The sequence below is a fragment of the Engystomops pustulosus genome, chromosome 4 (assembly GCF_040894005.1).
Source record: "Engystomops pustulosus chromosome 4, aEngPut4.maternal, whole genome shotgun sequence".
Taxonomy (NCBI): domain Eukaryota; kingdom Metazoa; phylum Chordata; class Amphibia; order Anura; family Leptodactylidae; genus Engystomops; species Engystomops pustulosus.
The window spans coordinates 178,989,922-179,006,755 of record NC_092414.1 but is presented as its reverse complement, the minus strand read 5'-3'; the positions used below and the strand labels follow the sequence as shown (position 1 = coordinate 179,006,755).

General features: G+C 39.5%; 1 protein-coding gene across 3 annotated transcripts in view; it reads right to left on the bottom strand.

The window, feature by feature from the left end:
* Nucleotides 1-16,834, bottom strand: part of ADAMTS7 (ADAM metallopeptidase with thrombospondin type 1 motif 7) — a 59,801-nt gene that overhangs the window by 3,465 nt on the left and 39,502 nt on the right. For 2 of the 3 annotated variants that reach the window (XM_072148767.1, XM_072148769.1), the window contains 4 exons: nucleotides 15,021-15,173; nucleotides 14,676-14,849; nucleotides 12,916-13,062; nucleotides 12,529-12,688 (listed from right to left, as the gene is read on the bottom strand). In XM_072148767.1, coding sequence (XP_072004868.1) covers nucleotides 12,529-12,688; nucleotides 12,916-13,062; nucleotides 14,676-14,849; nucleotides 15,021-15,173 — 634 coding nt within the window. The remainder of the gene's footprint in view (nucleotides 1-12,528; nucleotides 12,689-12,915; nucleotides 13,063-14,675; nucleotides 14,850-15,020; nucleotides 15,174-16,834) is intronic. The other variant, XM_072148768.1, reaches the window with a different exon arrangement.

Genomic DNA, 16,834 nt, shown 5'->3' with positions numbered 1-16,834 from the left:
TCACACGTTGCACTTTAATTGCGTTTTGAAACACACTTAAAGTATATTGGGGAGGATCTACTCCTGAATACAGATGTTTTTAGACCTAAATTAATAGCAACACGTTTTTGCCTTGTTAACTCCCAAAACGTGAGTTCTTAGTTCTGGAATGGAAGCGTCCAGGTCTAAAGGCTTTTCCTGAATTACGTTTCAAATTGTAATTCAAGAACAATGTATAAAAACAATCTAATAGGGAGTCACTATCATTACCACAACCAGGTGATGTGTGTGAACACCCTAAAAACCCTATAATGAAACATCTAAACATTCCCTGATGACCAGCAGATACAACCAAACCTTTTATTACAACAGAATATCAAGGAAACTAAAGTGTGGAAAAGACCGGATATACTTCCTCTGCTGGGAATCTGAGGTTTACATGGAGAGAGTCTTCAAAGGTTTCTAATACTGTACATTACCTTCCTATGGAAAAAATAACTGGGGCAATTTTCATTCTAAACAAACACTGAAAACCAGACTAATAGAAGACCCTTCCTTCTTGTGTTTAAGCCAAATATAAGTAAAAGGTCTAAGGATTCTTTCACGTACACAATTTTATATCTTTAAAGAGAACCTGCCATTTAAATTAACCCACCCAAAATAAATTCTTCGTTAAAAACTATGATTAATAACCATTGCCATTATTCCTAAATGGTTCCTTCCCATAGCTTCAATGTTAAAAAAAAATCAGTTTGTAAACATATATGAAAATCACCTAAGTCCAATCCCAATGAGTGAGTCCTGCATATAACATTTTACAAGGGCTTTAAAGAGCAAGGGGGCTCCCTAAACCACATTATCACACTGCCCATACCATTATCATTGGGTCATCTTACCTAGTAGACTAGACCAGTGGCAGTGCCCAGTAGGCTGCCTTTGGGCTTGCACTGACAGGACTAATACATTGCAGGACTAAACAGAATTGTTGTATTGTATAAAATAGCCAAGTCATTTTAAGGCACCTAGAAACTTAAATGAAAAAAAAAAAATGTCCCTATACAGTGAAAAAAAATATTAAACTTCACTGCATTTAAAGTTGTCAATTTACTTAATCAACATGGCGGGCGGCATTAAATATGTTTTGCATAAATGGTGCTACTACAATCAGGCCTGGACTGGCCCACCGATGAATCCAACCATGGGCCTCCAAAGCTAGGTGGGTCCCTAGGCCCCGCATGTGTGGTGCATTCAGACAGAGAAAATGAGGCAAATTTATCAAGCTGTCTGAAAGTCAGAATATTTCTGGTTGCCCACGGCAACCAATCACAGCTCAGTTTTTACCAGTGCTCATGAATATTTTAAAGGGGAGCTGTGATTGGTTGCCATGGGCAACTAGAATTATTCTGACTTTCAAACAGCTTGATAAATCTGCCCCATTAAGTATTCATTATTTAAACCATCGCATGTATTCATATAAAAAGTTAAAGACGGGAACTAGGGTACTGAAAGGAGCCACAGGACCAAAATCGTCCAAAGAAAGGGTTTGGAAGAGAATGGTTGTCAGGTAATATTTGCATGAAACTGTACACTAGTGGGCCTTGAGAACAGACATCCAAGTCCGAGATTGGCTAAAGTGAAAAAAAAATATATATATATATATATATGCAAGATAACTATACACCACACCAACTGACTTTAACTCATTATGGTCATATGTGCTATTATGGATGTGGGAATGATTTTTGTTCCTTTAGCACTGTAAAGTCATGTTTTATAGGGGTTACTAATTATGAACATATTGTTTACACCCGGGCATGTGCAATGAGTCTTTTTCTGTTTGTATCCCCCTCTGATTAATTACCAATTTTTATCCATATCGTTTGTTTGTTGGATACAATAAAAATGTATCATTTTTTACAATATGGTTTCATGCATTTAGTGGGTGAATATTTAATAGGTGTGTATTTATACTTAGAGTTGTGGATACATAGCCCTTTTTTCCCACTTCTATTTTTTGTTTTGTGGTATATTCCTTACATTCATGTAGAAGGGGCTTTAGTACGAGTTATTTTAGATTTGTCTTACGCAGTTTTCTACCATATAAACCTGTGGGTCCATTTTGTTAATGTCATTCCAATGACACAAAGTTTCGACCTTGAGAGTTTTTTTGGACAAGCATCCAACAATATGTTAAAAAAACCTTCCCTTGTGAACAAAGGTTATTTTAACTAAATTGACATTTGACTATTTATAAAATGTTCTGCTGATTCCAGAAATGTGAAAATAAATATTTGCAAACAAGCTGAGACCTATTTAAGGCATCATTTATTAATTAAAGGCTGACACTGCTGAGCGGCGAGAGATAAGACTGGGTATAAGTCTACATCTGGAGAAGTCTCTATTATAAATACTGGGGGAAAAGTGCTTGGGACAGGTGGGTGGTAACACGGCATGGTTAGCTGTTTTTTTTCGTAAAAAACTGGAAATTAGCTAAATAAAAAAAAAAAGATCCCGACATAGGGGACACACACCAGCATGTAAGTTTGCTTGGTTTACGATCCTTCATCCTGGTGGTAGATGTCCTTTAAGGTTACATTAAAGCTCTACTGAGAGGGAAGAAGGAGCAGTGAGTTACAGCAGCAAGATCTCCACCCAAACTATAACTACAGACTGCAGAGAGGGAAGCTGCTGGAAAATAAAGACTACAAGTCACATAATGACCACTAGCAGTGTAATCCATGTACATACATTGGCCCACATTTATTAAAGCGTCTGCGCCAGTTTTCTGTCTGACTTTAAAGTGAAAAGAATGTGATACCCCTGACGAAGCAAGGCGAAACACGTGTCGGTTGGCGTCCACCTTTGGTCTGTAAATACCCGTATAAGTGCTCTTCATCCTCTGTTATTCCTCTGGGTAATGGGCAATAGTGTTGTTATTAGATTTTGGAAACAACCCATTTGATTTGGTGGGGGTGCATTGTGTCCATGCCCCCTATTACTTATATCGATAGTGAAAAGAATGTGAAAAACTCCCTGTACATGAAGGGTTTGCACCAGTTTTGTGGCACAGCTGCACTGTGTACGCCACGCCACAGAATTCTGCACGTAAAGTGATGTTCCGCTGCCGATTTGGACCGTGCACCATATTTATTATTGCGACTCGACGGAAATGTGTTGCACGCTCTTTGTTAAAGGTGCACCAAAACAAAGTTGGTGCACACTTCCCGAGCAGTGCAGGGGGCGCCAGATTAATGAAGAACATGCTCTAGTATTCAATAATCTGGCACACCAATTACTTTTGATACATGTGGACCATTGGGTAACTAATTATTAAGTACACTTTACATGTCTCCCAATTTATCACAAATTTTGCACTAATTGATAAATTTGGTGCAAATTGCATCAGCATAGACTCCAGCAAAACTGACTTTGATCCCCCTAGTGTTTCTTACAATGCTCTATTTTTGTAACCTCGGGTAGTACATAACAATCTGTCTGTCACCTGCACCTTTTATCCTGTTAGTCATTTTATTCTTTATTTCAAAAGTAAGCCTAAAGTAAGCTTGTGTGGGATATTATGTCCTGCACAGCAAGTACAATTTCCTGTTACCACCTATAGCTCCATAGACTCCCATGGTGGTCACCCAAACAGGAACACAAGTGTTTGCTCGGAAACCTGAACTCTACATTAAAAAAAAATAAATAAAAAAAACTCAGACATTCAACTCTTTGGATTGTTTTTACGGTTTGGCATCTCGCAGCATGAATGATAATTAAAGATCAGTACAAATGTTTTAAAGTTGAAACAAGAAAACTAAGGAGAAAGAAGTAGTTTGAATATTTTGTATTTTGTAGCACCTATTCATAACAAGAGGTAGAACCTGAGGGTAACAATACTGGACAGCCCCGTTCTATAAAATTCTGTTATTGTACTGTATTGTACCTTACATTAAAGATTAACTACGGTAAACATTTGAAGCGTTTAATTTCAGATAAAAGTAAACTTTGTATTATACTTCATTAAGTAAAATAGCTTATCTGTGTCTTTTCTGCTCTTTCTCCTATAGTGAGCAGTGTATTGGAAAGTCTTCTGACATCCATCCACTTCAGACTAATGATTAACATTTTCAACACCTAGAGAGTATTCCCCTTCATGATTTAGCTCTATAAGGAGATTAGACTGATCCATTGACTGTCTGTAAAGTGTTAAGTCATTAGACACTTTATCAGGTTCCTTTATCTCTCAGCTGTCAGTGGATACAGGACAGAAAGCTGATTTACACAAAACAGATTAATAAAGGATGAAAGGAAGAGGAACAGACTTCTTTAATAAAGTATATAGGCAGTCCCCGGCTTACGTACAAGATAGGTTCTATAGGTTTGTTCTTAAGTTGACTTTGTATGTAAGTCGGAACTGTATATTTTACAATTGTAACCCCAGCCAAATTTTTTTTGTCTCTGGGACAATTGGATTTTAAAAATGTTGGATTGTCATCAGAACCAGGATTGGTAATAAAACTTCATTACAGACGCCTGTGATAACTGTTAGGGCGCATTCACACTGCCGTTGCCCACCGTAGCACACGGAGGCATCCGGAGCACTGCTCACCCCCGCCCCTCTTCATAGGGATATATGGCGCTGTATGCCGAGAATAGATAGGACATGTCACGTACGGCGCCGCGCACCCATTGCTGGCCTATGGGCGACGTATATGCGACATATATACGTTGCCGTATATACGTCCCCTGAACGGCCATGTGAATTCAGCCTTATAGCTGTTTATTGTAGCCTAAGGCTAAATTACAGTAAATTACCAATAACCAGATGTCCGTTTGTAACTAGGGATTGTCTGTAAGTCAGGTGTTCTTAAGTAGGGAACTGCCTGTATATACATAATTTACTATAACCCTCTGCACTATTCAATTATAAAATTATGTCGAGAGTTTAGTTATGCTTTAAATAGAATATCGGTTAATGTATATGAATACTGAACACCAACCCTGCACTCCCTCCTACCAGGAAGAAGAGTAGTAGAAAGCAGGTAGACAATAGGTGACAACAGGGACTTTGGTATCCCATGCGGACACTTTTAGCGTAGTTTTAACCCTTTATTGCTGTTTTAGCAACTGATAAACTACAACATGTGCTTTTATACCTAGCTCAAATGGTTGTACAATTCAGGAGAGTCTGTCCTCTGTATAGTGACCTGAAAGCTGTGACTACACAAACTAAGCCACAGTTAATGTGTGAACATTTCATGTATAAACATTAACTATCATAGTTAATGGTACTAACCCCAGTGTCAGGCACCAAAGTAGCAGAAAGTGTCTCACAAGATCGACAGCAAACAGACCATTACTATATTGTCTATGTCTCAAATTGCTAAAAACTTGTGCACAAAAGATAGTAAGAAGTATTGCTTCTATGGAGATAACTCTAGCACTCCAAGCATTGCCATCACAATCCATCATGTATCCTCAGGTCACCTTCTGCTGACTCCATTATGGCCCACTCATTATGGGGCTCGGCAGTGCTGTAGGTCATTAGTTTTCTCCATGAAGCTACAGTCTTGAGATTCAATTAAACAAAGGAGAAACACCACATCATTAGAGACAGTACAGTATGTGCTCAAAGGGAAGGCTCCTTGGCTAGACTGCTAGGGAATTACATATAAGAAGTTATCTAGAGAGTTACGAGTAGCCACAGTCTAATCTAGATTCCCAACTGTTTTATTACAATCCTGTCGTAATCTGTAGTTCCTAAAGGCAAAATATAGAGTGCCATAAACAGGACAAGTTCTCGCTGCACCTAAATTTCCTGGCACATAGCTCGTCTGTATTTATAATGTGACCTCTCACAGTGATTCAGCTAGTAATAATTTATCACGTAATTGCTCACAACACAATTCCTAATTACTGTAACTTTTACCGGAATTATTATTGATGACCTATCCAAAGGACATCAGTTGTTCGGAGGCAAAAGAACATAAAAAAAGAACACAGATAAAAGGAAGAAGTTTGCTTCTTGTAGTGGTCGGTGGCACCGCCCCCATCGAAGTGAATGGGAACTGTGCCTATAGTGATGGCACCTGGGCACTATAGGTGTCAAGTTTGCTGCTGCGGACTGGTATCAACCACAACAATCTGATGTTGATGGCTTATCCTGCAAATACACCATCAATAGTTAATCCTGGACAGAATCCTTTTCAGTTATGTGCAGTAAATTCCTGATCTCCTAAAGAGGGACTGCAGTAAGACTTTTATGATATAACCCTTTGTTAAACCAAGTTACTAGTCTCAAGGTGGGATTTATCACCGCTTTATGCCTGAAAACAGGTAAACAAGCCGTAATTTAATCCCAATTCATGGCACAAAGCCAGGAATTGCAACTACTCTGCCCTTAACGCTGGTTTGGCGGACAGGGGGGCGGTGCCAGGATGTGCAGTTGGCAACACAGGTATACCTGTACATCACCTATAGCCTATGCCCATATGGGCTTAGTCAGACCTGTTGTAGAAGTGCCCCAAAAGCACAACACATTGAAACTGCCCACTGGAATTTATCAGAAGGCCGGAGACGCCAGCATATGATAAATGTGTCACAAGCTCTTGGTCCTTAGGCCGGCGGTGCACGTGGCGTTTGAAAACATGGGCCATTTTTAAGCAGTCTGTCACAAACACATGCGTTTTTGACCCATCAAATATATATAATTGGCAAAACTGGTCAAAAACGCATGCGTTTTCAAAAAACGTATGCGTTTGTAACGGACTGCTTAAAAACGGGTTCAAAACACCACGTGTGCCATCGGCCTTAAGGTTCAAGATTCATTAAACTGTTATTTCTGACCTCCCTATGGTCAAAACCCTTATTCCCACCATAAATATAGAACTTAACCAGAATCGTAGTCCTCTTCATTGGTTACAATGATAGATAGATAGATAGATAGATAGATAGATAGATAGATAGATAGATAGTGAAAGTGATACATTAAATATAGAAAATAGTGTGGCCTACATATAGTTGTCTTGTAGTACTATGTATATATATAACTATAGAGCTAGTATATAACTATAGAACTATATAAGTTGCATATAACTATAAATACAAAGGGGGCTGCATGGGAGCTGCAGGCGCAATACAATAAAACTTTTTTCTTATAATGTGCCTTACCTTTAAAGAACCACAATGATATATGCAACATACATAAAGGGGGACATTAATCATAGTCAGTTAGACTGTTTTGAGCGTCTTTTAGCGCTAAAATCTGGCGCATCTCGTTAATTAGGCGCATTTATGCGCCATTTTCTGGCGCACGGCAAAGTTCGGCACGTAGTGGTTTTGAGTCCCTGCGCCTTATCTGACATAGTGAGTGCGTCCTGTACAGATGTTTGCTCGGGATCTATCACAAAAGTGTGCCTAAAAAGGCACAAAATAGGCGCAGAAAATGCACCTGCTCTGAGCAGGTGCACTTCCAAAAAACTTCCCTTTTTATTACTAAAAACATACATTTTAGGTTCCCAAATGAAGAATAACCTCTATGCAACATGGAAAATACTTCGGAGCAGTTTTAAAATGTAGAATTTCGCCAGTAATGACTTCACCATTGTCTATGGGACCATCTCTGGGAGTGATTATTGTCTTATTGTACAGATCTGAGAATATTATCAGACTCCATTCCATGTAAATTATAATAAAAAAGGAAAAGACTCATTTCAGCAAGAATTTTTTTTTTTTACATCTCTGTCACTTTTAGTCCCTGCAGTTACATCACAATGATAGTTTTTTTGTGCAGAGATGAAGCCCTGAACGTTCTGTCACATTTTCTCAGTCTCCTTTCATTATTGCTCACAAATGAGATCTAACATTTGCGCCAAATTTCGCGCAAATTTAGGCGCAAATTAATCGGACATGCGACAGTTCCAAAGTGCATTTACTAAGGCAGAACTAGATCCATCATAGATCAGGAGCCAAAAAGAAGAACAAACCAGGCGCAAAAATAGGCGAACCTGAGACCCACTATGATTAATGTCCCCCATAGTATGCAAGTGCAAGATGTCATCATAGATACCCAGATCATCGTTTAATATTCCCAATATTCTCTATTCTACTAATTCTATGTTCCAGTTAATTATTTTTGTCCCATATGGGAAGAAACACTTCACCATAGAGATGTGGTAAAATCAAGCTGAACATCCGTAAGGTGTATAAGAATTTATAGCCAGTGATATTGGACACTAAACCAAGTCAATCACTGTGTGTAATCTGTAGCGAGCTTGTACTGTATATTTTCCACATCTGCTGATGATAACTACAAATACTTTTCAGCAGTGCAGCCTGATAAATCTCCAGAGCACCTATAAAAATAGATGAAATGCCCTGATGACATGACTTATTAGGACACAACTGTGAATGTGACGCCAGATAGAGCAGCCATATATGACATGGTAAACAGCTTATAGGACGTCTTTAAAAGTAATCATATCTGGGCCATTCCTGGGTTGATAAAGTATTTCATTCCAGATGTACTACCAAATACATTGCACAGTTCAAATTAGGGATATTTTGCTGTTCTTTACACCCACCATGCCGGAAATTTTAGTTCTTTTTTCCAGAGAATTACTTTAAGGGGATCCTGTCACCAGATTTTATTATATTACTGCTAGCCCCCTCAGGTAGGGTAAGAAATGCTCTAAAATGTCCTATTTTTGTGAAATCTCACCTGTTTACCTATAAAATCTGCTTTAAAGTCATGTGAAAATGAGCTGAGAAGAGTCATAGGGGCAGATTTACTTACCCGGTCCATTCGCGATCCAGCAACGCGTTCTCTGCGGAGGATTCGGGTTCTGCCGGGATTCACTAAGGTAGTTCCTCGGACGTCCACCAGGTGTCGCTGCTGCGCTGAAGTTCATCGGAATGCACTGAAGTTCACCGTTCTATCGTGGGTGCAGGTAAGTGCTATCAAGCGACACTTTTTTTTAAAAATGCGGCAGTTTTTTCGAATCCATCGGGTTTTCGTACGGCCACGCCCCCCCTTTTCCGTTGTGTGCATGCCGGCGCAAATGCGACACAATCCGATCGCGTGCGCCAAAATCCCGGGGCAATTCAGGGAAAATCGCCGCAAATCAGAAAATTTTCAGATAACCCATCAGAAAAACGCGATTCAGGCCCTTAGTAAATGACCCCCATAGTTGTAGAAAAGTATTTCCTTTCTGTTCCTGTGCTATAGCACCTAGAAACATGCTTTTGGGGTCATATTAAAGATACAAATCTTATCTTTTTTGATTGCATCAGATTGCTCTGTAATTTACAAAACTAGGGATACAGACAGTTAAAGACATAGTTAAAAATGGGAGCTGCAGGTAAAAATCCAATTCCCTCCTTTTTTTAACTGTCTGTATCTCAGGTTCTGTAGCTCACATAACCACAGGCCTATTGTGATCTGAAAGATGAGATTCTTATCATTAATATGACACTAGCATGTTTGGTGCTATAGAACCAAAGAAGTGACATTTACCCCCAGCAACCTCTGGCAAAAGGTGAGAGTTTCCTGCTCATTTTCACATGACTTTGGAGGAGATTTTTTTAGAGGAAAATGGGCAAGATGTCACAGGAAAATTGTTGGATTGTTGGAAAACAGGAAGTGCTTGTTGGGAAAGCTCATATAGTTCATATAGTGCTATACAATACTGGTTCTACTTATGAGATCATTTGGGACCCTGCAGACTCCCTTGATAGGTTTGTAGGCAGGTAAGGGGGTGTCTTTCCACCATCATTCTCTAATACAGAGGAATTGCAAAAAGGTCTCTGATCCAGATACATGTTCTGTTTTTCTGCTCCTACTCTACAGATGTTCCTCAGAAATCGATAGGGAAGCTGCGTATCTGCTGCCACTTCTACATGACAGCCCCTCGGAGGACCCAGAAGTGGAACCCAAATCTATAAGATACCTGTTGCAAATCATATGTATGAATCTGAAATCCCAAGTAACTATTAACAATCTTTATTGACAATGCCATAGACTAGATGGATCAATTCATTCTTTGAATAGTATTTTACCCAGATATCCAGGACACATCCAATCTGATGTGATACAGATACATACAGATATATCCTCCAGACACAGCGTCTGGAATCATTGGCGCACAATATGGCTAAATTAGAGGTGACTGTGATGCCATTTGGCTGGTCTAACATTGCCGCAACAGAAATATGTCTTGTAACACACTGACTGGGAAACATTGGCATGAGGGTATAGCCAAATTAGGAGCGATTCCGATGCCAGCTGGCTAGCCTGACATCTGTTACAATGTAAACAGTTAACGACTTTTGTTAGGAAATAATTGCAGATATTTTGCAAACTATTAAAATCACTTGTCTCTCCGACTGCAATGCCTCCTGTTATTAGATTTCCCACAAACTTTTATCCTCGTTACAATTAATGAATGCACTTTTCCAGCAACAGTAGTGCCAGCACACAGATCCTTTACAGCTACATGTGATTTAAAGGTAGAGTGATGCATAAATAGATATTATGGGGGAGATTTATCATCAAGTTTCTGAGGTAAAACTCGTCTATTTGCCCATGGAAACCAATCAGAGCTCAGCTTTAATTTTATAAACAGCTGTGGGAAAATGAAAGCTGAGCGCTGATTGGTTGCCATGGACAACTAGAACAGTTCTGATCTGAGAGACTTATGATAAATCTCCTCCTATATGTCCTTAAAGTGGTTGTCAACTTGTAAACATTTTTAGTATAAGACATTAATAGTGTTATTATATATTATACTTAGGCCTCGTTCACACAGGTACGTACGTGTGGCACCATACTGTGTGAAACCTTAGCGCACCGTACGCGGGGAAAAGATAGAGCATGCTCTATCTTTCCCATGTCTATGGCCGTGTGGCGCTGTTTCTTGTCGCCAGCATGCCGCCATATGCTTGCCCAGCTACGGCCGTTAAAGGGTGCTGGGAGCAGCAGGTCATATGACATCGGGCAGCAGGACTCACGACTTCCTATAATGTCCATCTCTGCAGGGCCTCCTCCATCCATTAGGACCCACCGCTCCCAGCAAACTTTAATAGGGTCAGTATAGAGTCAGTATAATTTGGGTGACCAGAGCAGAGTCTAATACATATAAAAGGAAAGTATAAGAAGTAAACACCTTTTAATCTTGTCTGGTTAATGTTATATTAGGGGATTTTGAGTTAATAGAGGCATCCTCAATTACAAAGGCCTTGACAATAATGTCAAGTACTAGTGCCAGATAGCAGAAGGTACAAATAGGTACAATATTATCTTATATCTCTACTACATATAAACAATCTATCCAGATGAATAATTTAAAGCTTCTGGACGTCAGAGCAAAATTTATTACGGCCTCCTCCTTCCCTACATTTATAGACCATCATTTATTCTTTATTATAGAATCAGATATGTTGCACAACTACTTAACCCAAAAGAGCAGAAACACGGCACAAAGAAGCTGCTTTACTTAACCCCTTCACACATCAGAAGATGGCAAAAATGTTTTTTCTTTTTGTATACATTCGTTTCACTTTTGAAAATGTATTAAAACGCAACAAAACCTGTATAAATTTGGTATCACCGCGATCGTACCAAACCAAAGAATAAAGTAGAGGTGTTATTTGGAGCGCAGAGTGAAAGTTGTAAAAACTGAGCCCACAAGAACGTGACGCTTCCCACTACATAGCAGGGAATAATAAATAACATCACAGGAAAGTAAAATTTGTTACACACAAAATAAGCCCTGTTACAGCTCTGTACACAGAAAAATGAAAAAGTTATGCATTTTTGAAGATGGAGAGCGAGAAATGAGCGGAAATACCCTGCGTCCTTAAGGGATTAAAGGAAACTTACCATTTGGTTTGATGCATTATGAAGCAAACATCCCTTGAGAATGTTGTAGCTACAATGATGCAGGATCATATCTCGGTTAATCCCTGAACTGAGTGGTTTTGCTGAAAAAAACATTCAGGACCTTGGGAAAGCATCGGTCAGGCTGGCTACCTAGATCAACACATTAGACACGTCAATCTGAGCTGGATCACTCATACACAGCAGCTGGGGGATGGTGCAGCAATTGATTATTCTGCCTTCAGGCACAACCCAGGGTTTACATCATCGTCTCCTGCAGAGAAAACCTCATGTGCTAGGAGAAGCGCTGAACCAAGTGCTGAAGGAGCCATAGAAGCGACATGTTATATCTGTTTTATCAGCAAAACCACTCAGCACAGGAATTAATCAAAATATGATCCTGCATCAATGTAGCTACAGCATTCTCAAGGTATGTTTGCTTCATAATGCATCAAATCACATGGAAAGTTTCCTTTAAGTAAAATACAAAGTTTAGTGTTATCACCTGCTCTATTTCTTTCTGAAATACCAAAAATACTTCAAAGGTCAGTTACTCATTAACTATAAAAAAAATGGGTTTATTATTCCACATCAGCAATATGCTTTTTAGGAGGTATAGGTAAGAAGGAAAAAGAAAGCACAACTTTTGTGCCTCAGAAATGAGGGGCACTTACTGGTATTGTTTTGCTGGCAGTCCTGTGGGTTACATTTCTGAAGATTTTCAGGCCATGGTTCGTGGTCACACAGATTATTATCTTCCTCAGCAGCCCCCGTTCTTTTGTTCACGCATTTCACCTGACGGCGCTGGATCCCCCCTCCGCAGGAAGCGGTGCACTGTATGCAGCCAAAGCGTGAAGACAGCCCAAAGGGTAAAAGAGAGAGTAACAGGACTGTGATAGGGCAGATAAATGCCCCCAAATGCAATTTGTTTTGGAAAAAGCAGGTTAGTACAGAAGCTTTCTGGTAGATGGTTAATACAGGGAAGAAATGCATCAGTATTCCAATGCTTTGGTGGCTTCCTCATCATCAAAGAAAAGGAACAAAAGATTTTTGGCACTTACCTGACCCCAGGGCCCCACAGCCCAAGTAGTACAAGGATGATCATTGCAAGAACGAGTGTTGTTTGGCTTAAGACTTTCATCACACCGACCAGCCTGGGGACAGGTGACCAATCTCTGCTGCATCCCCCCACCACACTCCTCTGAGCACTGAAATGTCAAACAAGTTATGTTAAAGTAAATTGAACTCAATTATGAAAATTACCATGAAAATTGAGCATGATAAACCAGGGGCTCTGGCCTTCAGCACCTCCCCCTCCCTCTGCCTGCTATAATCTCATGGCATCAGGGAGTAGTGGCACGTAGTTGGAGGGAGAAGTGGAAGTCTGTGAAGCTACAGCAAAGAGGGGCCCTAGTAATGCACTTCAGAGCACTTCTGACACATTATCATACTTTTATGGCGATTTTAGAAGGAAGGAGGCCATGGATAACAAATATAAGAAGATTACCACAGTCACGATGTCTGGATCTATGAGTGTCCCGGACTTATTGGGGCACATTTACTTACCCGGTCCGGAGGAGTTCCCGAAAGTCCATTGTCCAACGACAATGCACTGTGCCGCGATTCAATAAGATCGTGTGCCCTATTCCCTGCATGTGTCGCTTCCCCGCTCAGGCCCGCCGGAGTTCACCATCTTCCTCCTGGTGCATGTAAGTGCATGTCTTGCGACACAATTTTAAAGTTAAATCCTGTGGTTTGTCTGAATCAGTCGGATCGTCCGATGGCACGCCCCCCGATTTGTGTTGCATGAAAGTCGCCGCCCCTGCACCAAAATCCGACTGTGTGCACCAAACTCCCCTTCTAAATGCCTGTCCCAGCAGTGCAAATCCGAAAACGTCGGAATATCCGACTAAAGTGCGGTCTGCGGGACCCTTAGTAAATGTGCCCCATTATGTTTGATTTTGGTAGATTTCCTTTAAAGGGATGAAGTGCTGCAACCAATACATGATGAAATTGAATAGGCAGGAATCTGCTCAACCCAATAGGAGCAGAAAATACATAAAAAATAAGTTAAAAATAAATGCAGCACCTAAAAGTAAAAATAAAAAGTACTTATATCATAAAAATATAGATGTACACCAGAAAATAAACCAGTATGTGTACTTAAATTATAAAATATATCCTTAAATAAATGGTCCAATATCCAGGGGACACCTTCAATGTATAATAACAATAATTACAAAAACAATAATTACAATAATAATACAATAATTACAAAAACAATAATTACAATAAATACTTTTTTGGTAATTACATATCAACTTATTTTATCATATTGGATTGTTATTTGGGTTGTCATGTTTTTAAGGACTAAATTCTCTGATTGACTTTGTTTTATTTATGACTTATTGTTGTAGGGTTTTGAATATTTTGGATCAGATAGGTTAATACAGGCAGTCCCCTACTTAAGAACACCTGACTTACAGATGTCCTCTAGTTACAAATGGACCTCTGGATATTGGTAATTTACTGTACTTTAGCCTCAGGCTACAATAAACAGCTGTAACAGTTATCAAAGGTGTCTACAATTAAGCTTTAGTGTTAATAAGAAAATCCAAAATTGTAAAAATTCAGTTGTCACATAGACCAAAAAAAATTTAGTCGGGGTTACAATTAAAAAATATACAGTTCCGACTTACATACAAATTCAACTTAAGAACAAACCTGTAGAAACCTATCTTGTAAGTAACCCGGGGACTGCCTGTACTCAATATTTTTGATTCTGTTAATTTGTTTACCCTTGTGGGGTCTGAGTACTTACTTCCCTCCAAGACGAAACATACCACTCCATACACTTCTGCTGTTCACAAACCATCTGGATCCGCGGCTTGTAAACAGTACTTTGACAATGGAAAGGTCTTAGCTGCCTTTTGTCTCGCATGTCTACACATTGGACATCTCTTACACGTACTCCAGTCCCGCAACTGCTTGAGCACTATAAAATAAATGTTGTTTTTGACAATGATGGCTCTTAAAAAATACTATATACTCTACTATAATACTCATTACAGAGGTATATTTCAGTACCCTAATATGTAGGAAATTGTTACATTATAGTGGCTGATGCCACATTTTAGTAAACAAGTCCTTTTTCGTTAGTCATTACCTTACTCCAGTTGCCAACTATCCAAGATGCACAAGGCCGTAGGTAGCAGCGTCGAGCAGGAGCGGGCTTGGTATTGATATCACATGTCCCATTGTCTTCTTCTCGGCATATGACTGTACGCCACATTGCACCGAGACCACAAGAGGTAGAGCACTACAAGGCATAGACAGAATCAAGATATAATAACATGTCATTAATTTATGGACCATATAGTTATTACATGATATCACCTATGTATTCATGTATAAAGGCATATAGTATGTAAGGTATAAAGGTTATGTTTTCCATTATGAGTAGAAAAGAATATTTCATGCCTTCACATCATACACTACTTATAGAATTTCATGTATGAAACCTGTGAACCATGGGGTAGTTCACTTATATATGTAGTATGTGTTACACTTATAGACATTTTCTATATGGAGAGTCCAATACAAACCCTTTTAGAATATCCTGATGCAAAAACAAGAGAATTATTGGGATAAATTCATATTATCTGCTTAGTCACTACTCATGTGAAGCGTCGCCTTTACACAGCGTTCTCTATTTCAAAATACTATACAATGTAAATGTCAACCGGCCAAAACAATTTTGCAAAAGAAACCACTGACATCTCCGTGGTCATGGTTTGTCCTAACCTCAAGAGTCTACTGTCTGGGGTTGACATGTTTTAATTACTTTGCAAATCTTACTGTTTATTCCAAGATAATTATGTTTATTCCAAGAAAATCTATTTGCATATGTGAATTGGTGCAGGTCTATACTAGCTCTGACTTCATAATTCCAAAGTAAACCACTCTGGACTCTTATCCAGCTTTTTCTTTTGGAAACTTACCATCACGAATCTACCTATTAAGGTCGACCTCATGGTAGGTTTCTACTAACATGTTAAGTTTCTAAACTATCTTTTTCTAATTCTATAACACTTTCTAATCTGATCTACACTTTATATAACTCATATGCTAATTTTTGGAAGAGACTACTGGGGCATGGAGTAGCCTCTCCAGACTGTGGGATCAAAGGCTACTCCACGCCCTAGTAGTCTATGCAGTCCCTTCTACCTGCACTTCCTCTGTGTTCCTCGGTGTGCACTTCTTCTCACTGCCAGATTGTTCAAGCTCTAAACATTTGCAGTAGCTCTTTACTCAGTGCCGGCAGCAGAGCACACACACATTTTGTGGCAGCCACAGGCCCTTGAGGAGTTACTGCGTATGCGGAGGACTTAAAGAAGATGATGGTGAAAAACAGAGCGCCAAGGAACCATGAGGATGCACAGGTAGGAGGGACAGTAGAGGCTACTGGAGCGTGGAGTAGCTTCTCCAGGCTGTGGGAGCAAAGGCTTCCACATACCCCAGTAGCCTCTGCTCTCCCTCCTACCTGTCAATCCTTGGCACGCTCCAAAAATTTGCATATTAGTTATATAAAGTGTATATCAAGTTAGAACGTGTTTTAGAATGAGCTAAAGTTAATTTAGGACTTTGCATGTTACTAGGAACCTACCATTGGATCTACCTTTATAAGTGGTCATATTCACCACCTATTCCACCAATTCTAGCAAGACTGCCACAGGACCTAGTACACATTAGATAAACAACAGTTAAATCTGCCATTTAGTTTATTAGTTTAGTTTAGTGTATGTGAATATAAGAACAATGGATCTTTAGGGTGAATTACCAAAAAATGTTATTGCTGGAGGCCCCAGGTGTGTCTTACCTGAATAACCTTGCAGAACCCTGCTGATTGGTGGTGGCATTACTAAATGTGTTGTCCATCACCCACCAATGGATTATGTAATGCAGTTTGTTAACCGAACC